The sequence below is a fragment of the Varanus komodoensis genome, unplaced genomic scaffold, assembly GCF_004798865.1.
Source record: "Varanus komodoensis strain SLA01 unplaced genomic scaffold, ASM479886v1 scaffold16, whole genome shotgun sequence".
Classification (NCBI taxonomy): domain Eukaryota; kingdom Metazoa; phylum Chordata; class Lepidosauria; order Squamata; family Varanidae; genus Varanus; species Varanus komodoensis.
In genome coordinates, this window is record NW_025335468.1 from 4,148,378 (window position 1) to 4,161,766 (window position 13,389).

General features: G+C 40.1%; 1 protein-coding gene across 3 annotated transcripts in view; it reads left to right on the forward strand.

Annotated features, from left to right (window-relative positions):
- The window catches only part of LOC123021251 (USP6 N-terminal-like protein), a 125,336-nt gene that overhangs the window by 105,045 nt on the left and 6,902 nt on the right, over positions 1-13,389 (forward strand). For all 3 annotated transcript variants that reach the window (XM_044425875.1, XM_044425877.1, XM_044425876.1), the window contains 6 exons: positions 2,425-2,473; positions 5,812-5,932; positions 7,514-7,608; positions 9,317-9,382; positions 9,793-9,892; positions 12,461-12,613. In XM_044425875.1, coding sequence (XP_044281810.1) covers positions 2,425-2,473; positions 5,812-5,932; positions 7,514-7,608; positions 9,317-9,382; positions 9,793-9,892; positions 12,461-12,613 — 584 coding nt within the window. The remainder of the gene's footprint in view (positions 1-2,424; positions 2,474-5,811; positions 5,933-7,513; positions 7,609-9,316; positions 9,383-9,792; positions 9,893-12,460; positions 12,614-13,389) is intronic.

Below are 13,389 nucleotides of genomic sequence, written 5' to 3' on the forward strand. Positions count from 1 at the left end.
CCATGAAGATAATATTGGATATTGCCCTCAGATCTTCTGTCCAGCTGCTATAAATGCTTGTTGAAGAATCCATCAATTGTAATGTAATAAATTGATCATTGTAGGAGAGAAGAGGAAAGTGCTAATTAGTTATTTCCTAGAATCTATTCCTAAAGTATAGTAAATACATATTGTCTAATGAAAAAGGTGTAGAGATACAGACATTGCTTTTCAGAGGCAAAAATCAGCATTTGAAAAAAAAAAAGATCTTTGGATCAGAGTATGCTCTTGTTCCAGAACATCCTGTTGTTGTTTTTTTCAGGGGATCTGGACCCTGCTCAGTTTCACCACTTGTACAATGAGAATGATGTTTCTTTAGAACATTACAAAGATTTAAACCTTCTTATGGCCTTGGTGAACATGCAGTGGAAATTTCAGTTCACGTCTAACAACGGTCTAGGGGTTGTTTAAGCCATGAATTGTCAGAGACAAGCAGCAGTGAGCGCGCACACTGCCTCTCAAGTGCTTATTGCTTCTGCTTGCAGTTAACAATCTGGAAGTATCCCATTGTTGTTGCAATGTCTGAACACAGAAACATTGGGCTGCTTAGGTGTTAAACAACCCAATGTTAACCCAGAGTTTTTTTTAATGGGTTAACGCTGGATTGTTTAACTCCTAAACAACCCAGTGTTTCTATGTTCAGACATCATGTGGGAGTTCCTGAACTGATAACTGAAAGTGGAAGCAGTAAGTGTGAGGAAGATAGGGTGCTCACTCATTTCCAATAGGTATGGGCAGTTCCTGGATTAAAACCATTATCTGTCAGATTCAGCTGCATGTTATATTGCTTGATGCAGTATTTACTCTGGCAGCTAGTTGAATTTGGGTAAGTATTTTCTACATTTTTTGACTGAGGGAGGATGTGATTCAGTAGTTTTATCCATTGGTTAAGTATTTAGAATTCAAGAGGTTCTTGTTATTCCCAAATGCTTATTCATGTTTGTGAAAGGAAATGTGTGCTATAATGTGCGTTATATTAAATACAAAACATCCTATTCATTCCCAAGCCCAGTCATGTAAAATATCTTAGCAGATATTTTTGTAGGCATGATTGCATATTAATTTTGCCATCAATATAATATGGTCCATGACCATCAACCTATCTATTTATAAACAATCTATTTGTTAATGCTGATTTGTATATATAAAGCAATTATGGACCTTTATAGCATAATATATGCATATAGCAGTTAGAACAAAGTTCCATGTCACCTTCCTGGAGATAACTAGTTTGCTTTTCTAGAGACATGCATCTTTTTCTTCTGCAGCAGGGGAAGCAGCTTGGATGAGCATTTTTAGAGATAAAATGACCAACAGGGAATAGTGATCTGCTTCTTTCTCCTGACTGAGGTTTCAGGTGTCTGCTTTTCATTAAAGAAAGAAAAGAACCAAAGTGCTGGAAAAAAGTGGCATGGAACTCCATGAAAGGAGGCCATTAAATTTCTACCACTTCATACTGTTGGCCACATGAGACGCTAGGAGCTCACATGACTGAATGCTTCCACATATGTTTCCTTGATATTTAGCTTTACATGTATAAGAATGCTTTTATATCATGCTGCAGTCTGGGAGGGTAGTTGAGCCCAGACTTGGGCTTACCACTTCAGAGAAAATGGGGTCTGGGTCTACATGGCTCAGTAGATATATTGGTATCATGTGTGTGACATCTTTGGGCAGAATTAGGTCCCCAGATTCTAGTGAGTATTTTTCACTCAAGAACAACAAGGTACTCCTATCTTGAGTAGCAGCTTCTCTTCCCAAATCTGTCATGATATTTCTGTAATCCACATGCTCTCCCTCTTTCTCAGTCTAGTTAAATTCCTTACTTCTGCAGATAGACTTGAAGGTCATAATTGGCAGAATCCATCAATGGCACATCGTCCCTGGAATCCCGCAGCCCATTGTGCAGCCTGCCAGGGCCTCAACTATTTCCTATTGGCTTTACAGTTGCAATATTCCTCTGTAGCTATTGGTTGATTTATTGAATTCTTGCTGAAAATGCGACAGTGGGGCTGTTCACATGACATGACAGTCCATGACAGTCCCAGTGAAGCTGGCAGGGTGTGTACTCACCGTTTGGAATACACAACCCCACTTAGGGATTGTTATGTAATGTCAACTTAGTGAGGAAGAGTTGTGCTAGGCTTAACAACCGTTGCTTAACCCCATTGTCTGTTTAAGAGTTATACAGGGATTGCTTAATTCTTGTACAACTGATGTTTGCCAGGTTTGCACAACATGACAACCCAAGTAGGAACTGGATATACAACCCACTGCAGCTGGTCATGAGAGAAATAATTCACAACAAGTTGCAGCATGTTATCCTGACTGATCATTGAGACCCCACTTTGTCCCGTTCATACTGTGATCTTTTTTCTTGTATAGGCAACAAGCTTTGTTTGATGTCCTGTCAGCCTATTCTGTTTACAACACGGTAAGAAGTTAAAAGATGCAGCTGGGAACTGAAAGGCTCTGACCTTAATTCTGATTTGGGAGTAAGATTGTAGCCAATTTTGAAAAATAAGTGAGATCTAAAGTAACAAAACATCAGAATAGCAATGTGATATCCTTCAAGTTATTAAATGCAGAAAAAGAGCTTGGTATTGCCAAAACAAATATGCAATATTTTCTACAATAATAAAAATTAAAATTAAGTTATATTTTGACTCTTAGTTGTAGCTATTTGTGGGATATAAAATGAATTTCATTTTATGAGGAACAAACTTCAGCAAATTGAGAAAATATTGTGGAATCTCAGTTTTCATGTGAGAAGTGTTACAGCAATACATGGACCTTTTTATAGCCCTGCTTTCTGAGTAGCCTCTCTGTGATGCTGGCCTATTATCAAATGAGGATATTGTCCATTCTTCTTGTGACCTCTTTTGCTGCATTCAGTGGTAGCTTCACGGCTCAAGACTCCAATTTGTTACAGTCAGTTAACTCATTTCCAGCCAAAGGGCATGGAGGAGAGAATATGCTTAAATTAGCTCCAGAATTTGCTGTTTCCATGTGCTAGCAGTGGGAGGATTAACCCAGATGGTCCAAACATGGGAAGACACATTTTTCCCAGTGTTTTACAGAAGATTGTTATCTTTTCTTTTGAATTGGCTATCCAGAAAAAATTGAAAAATAGCATTTATGTAGACTTTCTCTTATTCCATGCAGTAATTTCCAAAATATTGATACCTGAATTCACGTTATACAAAAGTATGAAGTGACCTCTTGATTCAATGGTAATCTATGATACTTTGAGACTTCCTTATGTTCTAAATATAGCACTGTTTCACTCATGTAGCTGCCAGAACCTATCTGAATATTTCAATCTAAGAGTCTAGGTGTGAGGTTATAATTAGGGACAGGCAAACAAGCAAACACATTTTCAAAATATTTAAAATTGCTAAGAATCTTGAAACATTGTGTCTTGTTCCCAATTCATGTTGATGTTTGTGATTGCTGTTTCCTGTGCACAAATAGGAAAGTTGCAGAAATCAAAATATGATTGACTATGAAATCTTCACAAATTTCTCAACTTTCTTCCGTAGACAAAAGTGAAGCTGACTCTGTCTACAGGGACATTTGTACAAATTATGAAACTTGCACAAAATCAGACTGGGTAATTTGTGCAAATTGAATGCAAGCACATGTCTGGCAGTTCACAAATATTTTTGGCAGACATGCTCGTGATCTCATTCAGGGTTTTGAGCAGAACATGCTCATATATTTTGCAAGCAAAACCATACTTGTAACATCCCTAGTGCTTTATTTTACGTAGGAATTTAAATGGCAAATATTATGTTGTGATTATTCTATGTTCTTCTTTGAGGACAAACCCACTGGAATCCTGGGGCCAGGGTTTATGGAGGGATCAGGATCTAGTGAGATGGTGGTAGTAGTGATTAAGGAGAGTGGCAAAGAGAAGCCTATTAAACTTTGACAGGGTGCAGGTTTGGATAGATAGGTAAAGAAGCATAATTAAGCCGACGAGCTTCAGGTTCAAGTTTTAAAAGTTGGAATTGTGCCATTTTAGTATTTCACCCAATGCACCAGAATGGCTGCAGCAAGCTCCTCCTTTGGTACAGACATGTTTATTTGTAGTTGCAGAAAAATCTTGATACTGTAATAGGCTTTAAGGAGGCAGCAGTGCTCATCAAATTACTTACTCTGTATATGTTGGAGATTAGTACTAATACATAACAACCTTGGCCATGTGTCCATTCAGTGTGGGCTTCCCAATTTATCTGGCTAGCCAGTGTAGGAGACAAAACAGACCTTTGGATTGATCCTGCAGGGCTGCTTTTGCATTTTTAACCTAACAATCCTGCCTGTTTTTGAAGACAACCTTCAGCTGCATACCATTAATGCACGACCATGCCCTGTACTGTAGAAGTCCATTAGCCAACCCCAGTGTGACTGAAAGAAGCCCTGTAAGATCTCTGGCCTCAGTCTGCCTTCCAATGAATAGGCAGCATTTAGGAAGCATGGTTGATCGTGGCCACCCCTTCCTGCCATTTCTTGGCTTGCTCTGTCATGGGGCAGCAACACCGCTGCAGCTGGTGTGTGTTCTGCTGTTTTCTAGTATGCCAGCCCCCCCACGCCACTCCCACCTGCTGCAGGCTCCTGACGCGGCCTTTCCTGCCTCAGTAGCGAAGGCAGCAGCAATTCTGTGCCCTCTGTTTGGGTCCTGTCCATCTGCCACTGCTCCCTTTGCTTTGTGCCATCACTGCATGATGCCAGGCCGCCACATGCCCACACCAGTGCAGCCGGCCAAGCCCAGCATTTGGGTCATTGTCTTCTCCTCCTGGTGCAGCTTTCTGCCAGTCCTGCCCAGGTGAGAAGGAAAGCCAGGTGCTTGGTCTCTTTTCCTCTACTCAGACTCCCTTTTCCAGGACACCCTGGGCTCCCCTGTAGCCAAAGCTGCTGAAAAGGTGAAGGACAGGCAAAAGACACATGCATACTGAGCAGCGGGTATCCTGGGGACAGGAGACCAGGCCACACATGTTGTAGTGAGGGAGTAATTACAAGCAGTAGGAGTGCAAAGCAAAAGTGCATGTCAGTGGATAGTTTTAAAAATTCTGGGACTGGTGTTTAATATATTAATGTGTAAAGTAGTGTCTTTGTAGTCCATCCAGCAGGACTTTTCAGGATTTCCCATCCCTGATTTTGTAATTCTTTATCTGTACTCTCTAAAATCCTACTGGGTTTTTCATGATTCTTTCTCTCCCCACAATCTTATTCTGTAGTTTCCATAGCCTTGCTAGGTTTTATTATTCCCCTGCTTTGCAGCTGGTAATCAGCAGAGTCTCTGTGTACTGTTTCTTTGTTGAGGTCATCTAAGTTCACTCATAGTCTGATTGCTGGTGAAAGGGGAGGTGGCTGGTCTGTTGCAGGTCTGTTGCTAACCCTTTTCCATGCAAAGCATTTGCTGTCCCACTGAGTTAAAGGGACCATTTTTACTGTTTTGAGCAGAAACACCTCTTGTGAGCACAACTCCATTGTGTTTTGAGTTATTTTATTTGTATTTTAATGCATTTACTTATTGGTTTTACCAGTAACCGGAAACTGCTTTGAGTGCTGTTTTTGGTGGAAAGGTTGAAGACAGTCAAATGAATAAATATGTTACTGCAAGTCAGCAATCCCCTCCCTGTCTGAATCAATTGGAAAAAGCTGTATCTCATTCAATGAACACAAGGGAAAGTTTCATTTTGTATTTGTATGCACTCTTCTAAGAAGTTAATACCATCTAACATGTGTCTGCATCCTTGGATCTGTCAGGAAGTGAGCTACTGCCAGGGAATGAGTCAGATTGCAGCTATCCTGCTGATGTATTTAAATGAAGAGGATGCCTTTTGGGCACTGGCACAGCTGCTTACCAATCAGAGGCATGCAATGCATGGTAAGCTCTCTCTGAAAATGTATCTTCCTTTCCATGATTTCATTTACTTTTTAAGAACTGTGTTGTTATTTTGCCCTTCAAATTATATTCCCACTGCAGTGTACACCAGGATCTGGGTTGCAGGAGGTGGAAATGAGGCTCCTGTCCTACTTGTTTCTCACACCATTCTTATTGCTGATTATATGTTCACTGCAGATGCAGGTTAAACATGATATGCAGTGAAGGCTCATGGTGTACCCAGAATTAGCCCTTCAATTCTGATATACTGTAGTTCTTAGATTTTTCCTATACATGTGTAGCAGAATACACACTGCCCCTGTCCAGAAGCTTTCAGATAAGCATTCGGCTATTTAAAATGTGACTAAATTAAAATTTGTTTCATCATAATGAAATCCTAAAGTAAATCAATCCTGACTGTTCTTTAGAAGGACAGATACTGAAGCTGAAGCTTCAAATACTTTGGACACATAATGAGAGGGAAAGACTGAAAACAAAAGGAGAAAGGAAAGGCAGAGGATGAGATGATTAGATAGTGTCACTGATGCAATAAACATGAATTTGGCTGAACTCTGAGAAACAGTGGAGGACAGGAGGGCCTGGGTGCTATGGTCCATGGGGTTGCAAAGAGTCAGGCATGACTTTGCAACTGAACATCAGAAATATCTCTGTACAAATTAACTGGGATGGGGGACTGGATATTGCATATAATTCTACATACAACCAACAGAAGATGAAAGTTTGTGAAACCCCTTTACTGTATGCAAAGTTTTGACATATAGAACAAGAAAAACCCCACTGGAACAGGCTCAGAAATTATTTTTTTAATTCCTTATGAATTGAAAAGAATCTGTCAAATCATTAGTGTTGGAATATGCATGTGTTGCCACGCTGCAGTGAGCACTCTTCTTTTGTTACTAGTAGCAGTGGTCAGTCTGGTCTAAAAACTCTCACAGTGAGAGTCCTATAAGCAGCCTTGTCAAAGGGCACTGTCCAGTGGTGTCAGAGCACTAGTGTAAAACAGTGTCAGCACAAAGTCAGTAGCATGTACTAGGCAAAGGGGAAAAGGAGTGATCTGCACTACAGAAAGTTCATGGCAAGTCATTATTTTTCCCTTTGCCTAACAAGCACGAATGATGCTACGCTCGCATTAGTTTATATTAGTGCAATATTACTGGGGCGAGTTCTGTGACCACTTTGGACACTACCAAAGGTCTATTGAGAGAACAATAGCTGATTTATTTGTGATTGTTCTGACCTGCCACATCTTTGTAAGAATCACACTGGATTAGACCAACAGCCATCCTTTTCAGCAGAAGTGGCCAACCAGCTGCCTGTGGGGAGCATGTGTGCACCTTCCTTGTTGGTCATGGACAGAATTCCAGAACGTACACAAATGTGAAACAGTAAAACTGATAGTTTGGAAAGAAAAATACTGCACTCATTCTTGTTGAGCTGGTGAAAGTGGGGGTGTCTTAGGAAATGAAGATCCTTATTCTGTACTCTGCATTAGGTATTGTGGGGGTCAGCTTTCATTTCTAAGTCCTTCTTGCTATCCTTTGCTTGTGTCTTTTCCTCTCAAAGGGTTTTTCATTCCTGGATTCCCAAAGCTGCAGAGATTTCAAGCCCATCATGAAGCAATCTTAAGCAAACTTTTTCCAAAGCTGAAGAAGCACATGGTAATATTTCCTGTATATGTTTACCACAGGCGATTAACTTTAAAGTATTCAGATTGTATCTTGTTATGCTCACAAATGAACATACATTTTTTACTATTTATAAACATTTAATGGAACCAATTGATGGACAAGGTGTTTCTATCAAAACCATTTATTTTAAATTGATAGTTGCACAGAATTGCTAAACATTGCAATCAAAATCTGGAAAAATGGGTGACTATTTCCAGATACAGAATCTTATACAATACCAATGAGGTATTGTTAGCAGTTACAAACTAATGCCAGCATAGTTTAAAATGTATTTGAGGACTCACTTTCTTGCTTGCTTCACAGGTTTCTTTTATTTTTTCCATAATGCCACTTATAATGCACTGCAGAGAGTCCAAAGTGATTTAGCTCCTCCACTACCTGGCATATCTTAGCGCAAATACCTTAAATTGTGTGATGGAAAGAACAGCCAAATCAGCTTTATCTCTGATAAAGCCTAGTTTATTTCAGTTGTCATTTTCCCCCAGATAATTAACCCTAAGGCAAGCAAAGATACCTCGTACCCTGCAAATGCCCAATCCTGACTAAAAGGAATTTGTCATTAGTTTTTGTGTCTGTGACATTAAATAGCTCTTAAGCAGCTATTTTGGTGTCCCATGGAAATAGTTTCCTGGCGCTGAATATAAACTCCAGAATGGAACAGCAGGTAGCTTTAGTCAAGGACAGCAGCATTAGTGCCTGTAGCAGCAGGTTTGGCCTCAGTTAAGCCTAATTCATACTCTATTTCCTCTTCTAAGTATTCAGCTAGATGGGCAGAATGCACTATACACTGCTCTATTCAGTATTGTAGAAAATGAGATATGTAGATTCACTTTTGACTATACCATAAGTTTCTCCAGCTTCCGAGTGGAACATTTGTTGAGTCTTCAGTTCTCCTCTGTTTCTAAATGACATATAACAATGGTTAAAGGGGAAATCTCTCCAGATTTATATACAAAATGCTACAGATGTGCAAACTAATGTTTCCAGTATATCGTGTTGGTCAAGAGAGGGGCAGGGAAGTTCACTTATTATTCAAGGAAGAATTGCGTATTGAAGATGCAGAAAGCACAATCCTGGTGTCCCTGGGCTGGCGTCTCACATAGCATAGTATTCAGATTCCCCTCCCAAGGATAAAGACAGCACTCCAACTTGGCAGAGGGAGTTGAAGATCCAACCCTCCTCTCCCATCCTGCACAGCCAATGCAAAAAGAGCTGCACTGGCTGCCCTCTGAAGTTGGAAAAGCAATCAAGGAGGAAGGAAGGAGTTATTCTAGTGGGCAGTGAGGAAGGAGACTGGGGAGGCTATTATCTTGCCTCCTTCCCTTCCCCCTCACCAGATGGTTTAAAAATCTATCAAGCAAAATCAGGAACACTGGGTATCTGAAGTTTGCCTTTCTCACTTCCCCTGCCCTCTCTGGATGATCAGATACTTGCATGTGATCACTGAATGCACAGTCAATAACACTGTAATCCTATGTTTATCTGGCAATAAGAAATATTGCTTCTTGAGTAGAACTTACTTTAATGTAGGCAAGGAGAAGCAAAGAGTTGTTATGTTTAGGAACCTGAGAATGTTTCAAGGAATACTAGTTTTCAAAGTTAAGTCAATTTTGTTTGCAAGTTCCCAGCTTGTTTGCTCACTGAAGTGAATATTTTCCTTACTTCAACTCTATTTTAGGACAAGGAACAGATGTCTACAGGGATTTATACAACTAAGTGGTTCCTGCAGTGCTTCATTGACCGGGTATGCGCCTTGAGGAGCAAAGTCTTAAACTTGCTTACAACCTCACTATATTATTTATTATTTATACTATTATTTACACTATATAATTTGGGGCTGTTCAAAGTAACTACTGGGCATCTTTTGCTTGCTAGTATTTTCATTAAGTGAGATGAAAGTATTAAGTAGGAAAGCCCTGTTATGCAGAAGATTTTAGATTGGACTGGTTTTCTCTTTAATGGTAAAGTGCCAAAATAAAAACCATATCTGTCTGAATTTTGTTGGATAGATAAGAAATACAAATTTAAGTTTGCATAGGCTTGTCTCTAGCTTGGAAATATATACTGGCTTGATTAAGGACACTGCTACTGTATGTATGCATTCTGATTTCTGTGCCAATATATAATATCCAGTTCTTTTAACATGTTGAACAGACTCCATTTACTTTAACCTTGCGGCTATGGGATATCTACATTCTGGAAGGAGAGAGGGTTCTGACAGCCATGGCCTACACCATCCTTAAATTGCACAAAAGTAAGATGTTTGACTTGACTGCTTACTATGAATGACACCAAGAGGCTGGGAATGTAGCAATTCAATTCCAGCAATGTTCCCAAAGCTTTTATGATTCTTTTGTTAGTTCACATATAGCATAGTTACATTCAGGCCATATATTGCCTTTTGTTTTTATTTAAATTAGGAATAGACAACTTATGCCCCTCTAGATGGCCTGGCCTACAATTCCTATCAGCCCTAACAGTGTTGACGGAGGCTGGGAGTTATAGGTCAAAACTTCTGGAAGGACACAATTGCCTGGTAGTTTGCTTTGGTTACTGATAGTGAAGCACCACAGGTTATTATTCAGTGGCATGAGATTTGCTTGTGTGCACTTCCACAGCAGTACTGCAAATGCCAGATAGTGGTGCATCTCCTAGACCAGTGATGGCAAGCCTTTTAGAGATTGAGTGCCCAGTGCCCAAAATGCAACTCAGAACCCACTTATTTATTGCAAAGTGCCAACACTGCAATAAAACCTGGATTTGCTGACCACCAGCACAAGGGGGCAACATTCCACTGACCACCAGCTTTTGGCCGGCCCTGAAAAAGGCATCTGAGTGAATTTCCTACCTTCTCCTAAAATCACAGTCCAAGAAAATCCCTGGCAGCTCATGGGAAAGCTCCAAGCTCCACGAGTCACTGCTAATGAGTCTTTGCCTGGCGCCCTTAATCTTTCCAAATATGCGCATGGCTGCTGGGACGATCTCGTGGGGACAGAGAGGGCACTGTGTGCCCCTTTGGGCATGCCTGCCATAGGTTCGCCATCACTGTCCTAGACCTTCCTGAAATAGCGGCTCAAGCAAGTTGGAAAGCTATCATATGCCGTTCAGTAACCTCTGAACATAAAGGAAAGCTCTAAAATCCACCCAGTGCCTTCAGATTCTGCAATCTCCATGTAGAAAGCGTCACACACAGTACACCATCTCCCCACATGGGAGAAGAAACCTTTCAGAAGGTTTTTCAAAATTTTCTTTCACTAGTATGAATATTTGTTTTGCATCATGATAAAACCAGAAGGAAAAAAGCAGAACTATACTAGAGCTTCTATATTTACAATTAAGGCTAGGAGTATTTTTTCACAATTTGTGTCAATATACCTTGCATTTATAGACTTATTAAGCACAGTTTAAAAAAAAAAAACCAGAATATTTACAGATTTTTTTTCCTTATCTGAATGGTTCAACAAGACTTACATTTGCATGTGATGGCTTTGGTTATACACATTGCACACTTCCTCTTAGATTTGGTTGTACATTTCATTGCCCCTGTGGGCTTTATATTACAAAATGCGTGCTATATCGGCTGTACGAAATATAAGTTGCCAAACCTATATCTCTGTGTTAGAACCTACAAGCAAATTGTAATTTCGATAGAATTCAGTTGGTCTATACAGTCAATAAAGGTTACCAAATGGTCTCCTCTAGCTACTACTATGTGCATTTTTTAAAATGCTGCCTTAAGCTTAACTTTCTTTCACAGATTAAAAGCAAGTTGGTTTAGAAACTAAATGACAAGGGGAGACACAAGATGCATTTTTCCTTTCTTGGTTTGTTTGTGGTGGATGAGCAGTGGGAGAATGAGAGCAATAGAAGGGAGTAGAAAGAATGGAATAGAAAAGCATAATATTGAAATGCTTTTCTGACAAATTCAGTATTAAGGGAGGATAACCATGATAGTCTGTCACAAGAGACACAAAGAAGCCTTGTGGTACTTTAAAGATTAGAAGATATTCTGTAATGATGTTTTGAAGTTCTGATCCACAGTATTCACTATCTATACTTAAATGCAGCCTCCGGGTCATGTATGGAAAGCTCTTTGTTCAGAAGTGAGAGTAAGTCCCAAGGACAAACATATGTGCTTAATGTCCAAGAACGATGAACAAAATAAATGTATTGTTCACAGCTATAATATAGTCAGTCTTCATATGTAGCACTGCTATGTATGTATGACCCACATTTTTATTTACATTTGCAAAAAGTAATGGATTCATGCACACAAAAGTAATGGATTTTTTGCCTGAGACTAGAAATGTAAATACAAAAGCTTTTATGTGCAGGCATTCTGAACACATGGCCAGAAAATTTAATGCTTGGGGTCTATGCGTTTGCCTGGACAAACAACCTTGGAAAAGATTGAGATGGTGCATGCATCAGGTTATAGAATATGGTTCTACTCCCCCTAGAGGTGTAATATCTGAACAGTCCTGCATATGACTGCAAAGATTAGTGTGCCAGTCCCTGCTTTATTCATGCAAGAGATTCTGGTTAATATAAATACCATAATGATGAAGTTATGCCCCAGTATAAATTCATAGTAGACTAGATGAAGGGACATGAACTAGAGAGAGAGAGAGAAAGCACTTAAGTACAGAAAAAGGCCATATAAACAAAAAAGCACAAATGGAACATCCCTATATTACAAACATTATGTTTTTTTCTCTGCACTGATAGCTACTAGTTAATTGTGATCAGCATCACCCAACAGCAAATGAATAAGAACCCTCCTGTGATCTTTTTTGTGTCAAATTTTCTGCTGCCTGCATAGAGCGTCTGCTGAAAATGAGCCTGGAAGATCTAAGGGAATTCCTCCAGGAAAAAACTGCTGCTTCCTTGCAGTTTGAGGATGATATTGTAATTGAACAGTTGCAAGCATCCATGGCTGAACTACGCAAAATGAAATTTGACCTTCCTCCCCCAGGTAAGCAAAAATGGAACTGTGGGGCGGTGCAGTGTGGAATATTCTATGATGAAACCAAGCTTTAACTATTTTTTGACCTAGTATCTCACATACACCTCATTTCATTTAGGAACACCATGTGTGTGTAGGAGCAGGCTTCTGTATGATAGTCCTAGGTAGATGGAGCACTCAGGAGCACAGAGGTGTTTAGCTCCACCTATTGACCTTTGGCAGAAGAAGTAGGAGGCTCGATCTGTTAGAAGAGCATGGTCAGTTCAAGGTTGGTCAGTGGTAGAGCATATGCTTTGCATGCAGAAGTTTCCAGGTTCAGTCCTGGCGTCTCTGTGGATAATTGACAGGCACTTTCATCTCAAACCCTGCCTGTCAGTATAGACCAGTATAGGACCAGTGCCCCTCCAGAAATAATTGGACTCCTAGTGGTCCAATTCAATGCCATCGGGTTAATGCAATTCCTAAACTATCAAGGGAAGCTGTGCAAGTTTCTTCTGCGAGTGTAAGAGCACACTAAAGGTCTGTCCAGTCCAGCATGCAGTTTCCCAGAGATTAACCTCCAGGAAGCTGACAAGCAGACATGAAATTAATTGCCTTCTCCCATTTTTGTGCCCAGCAACTGCTGTTCAGTGATTGGCTGCCTCTGAGCAGAGCCTCTGGTAGACTTACTGGCCATCAGTTTGCATAATCCCCCTTCTAAAGCCTTCTGAGCTAGTGGCCATCCTCTCAGCCTGTGGCAATGAGTTGCATTGTGTGAAGAGGTAATTTTTAAAAATTAAGTCTCA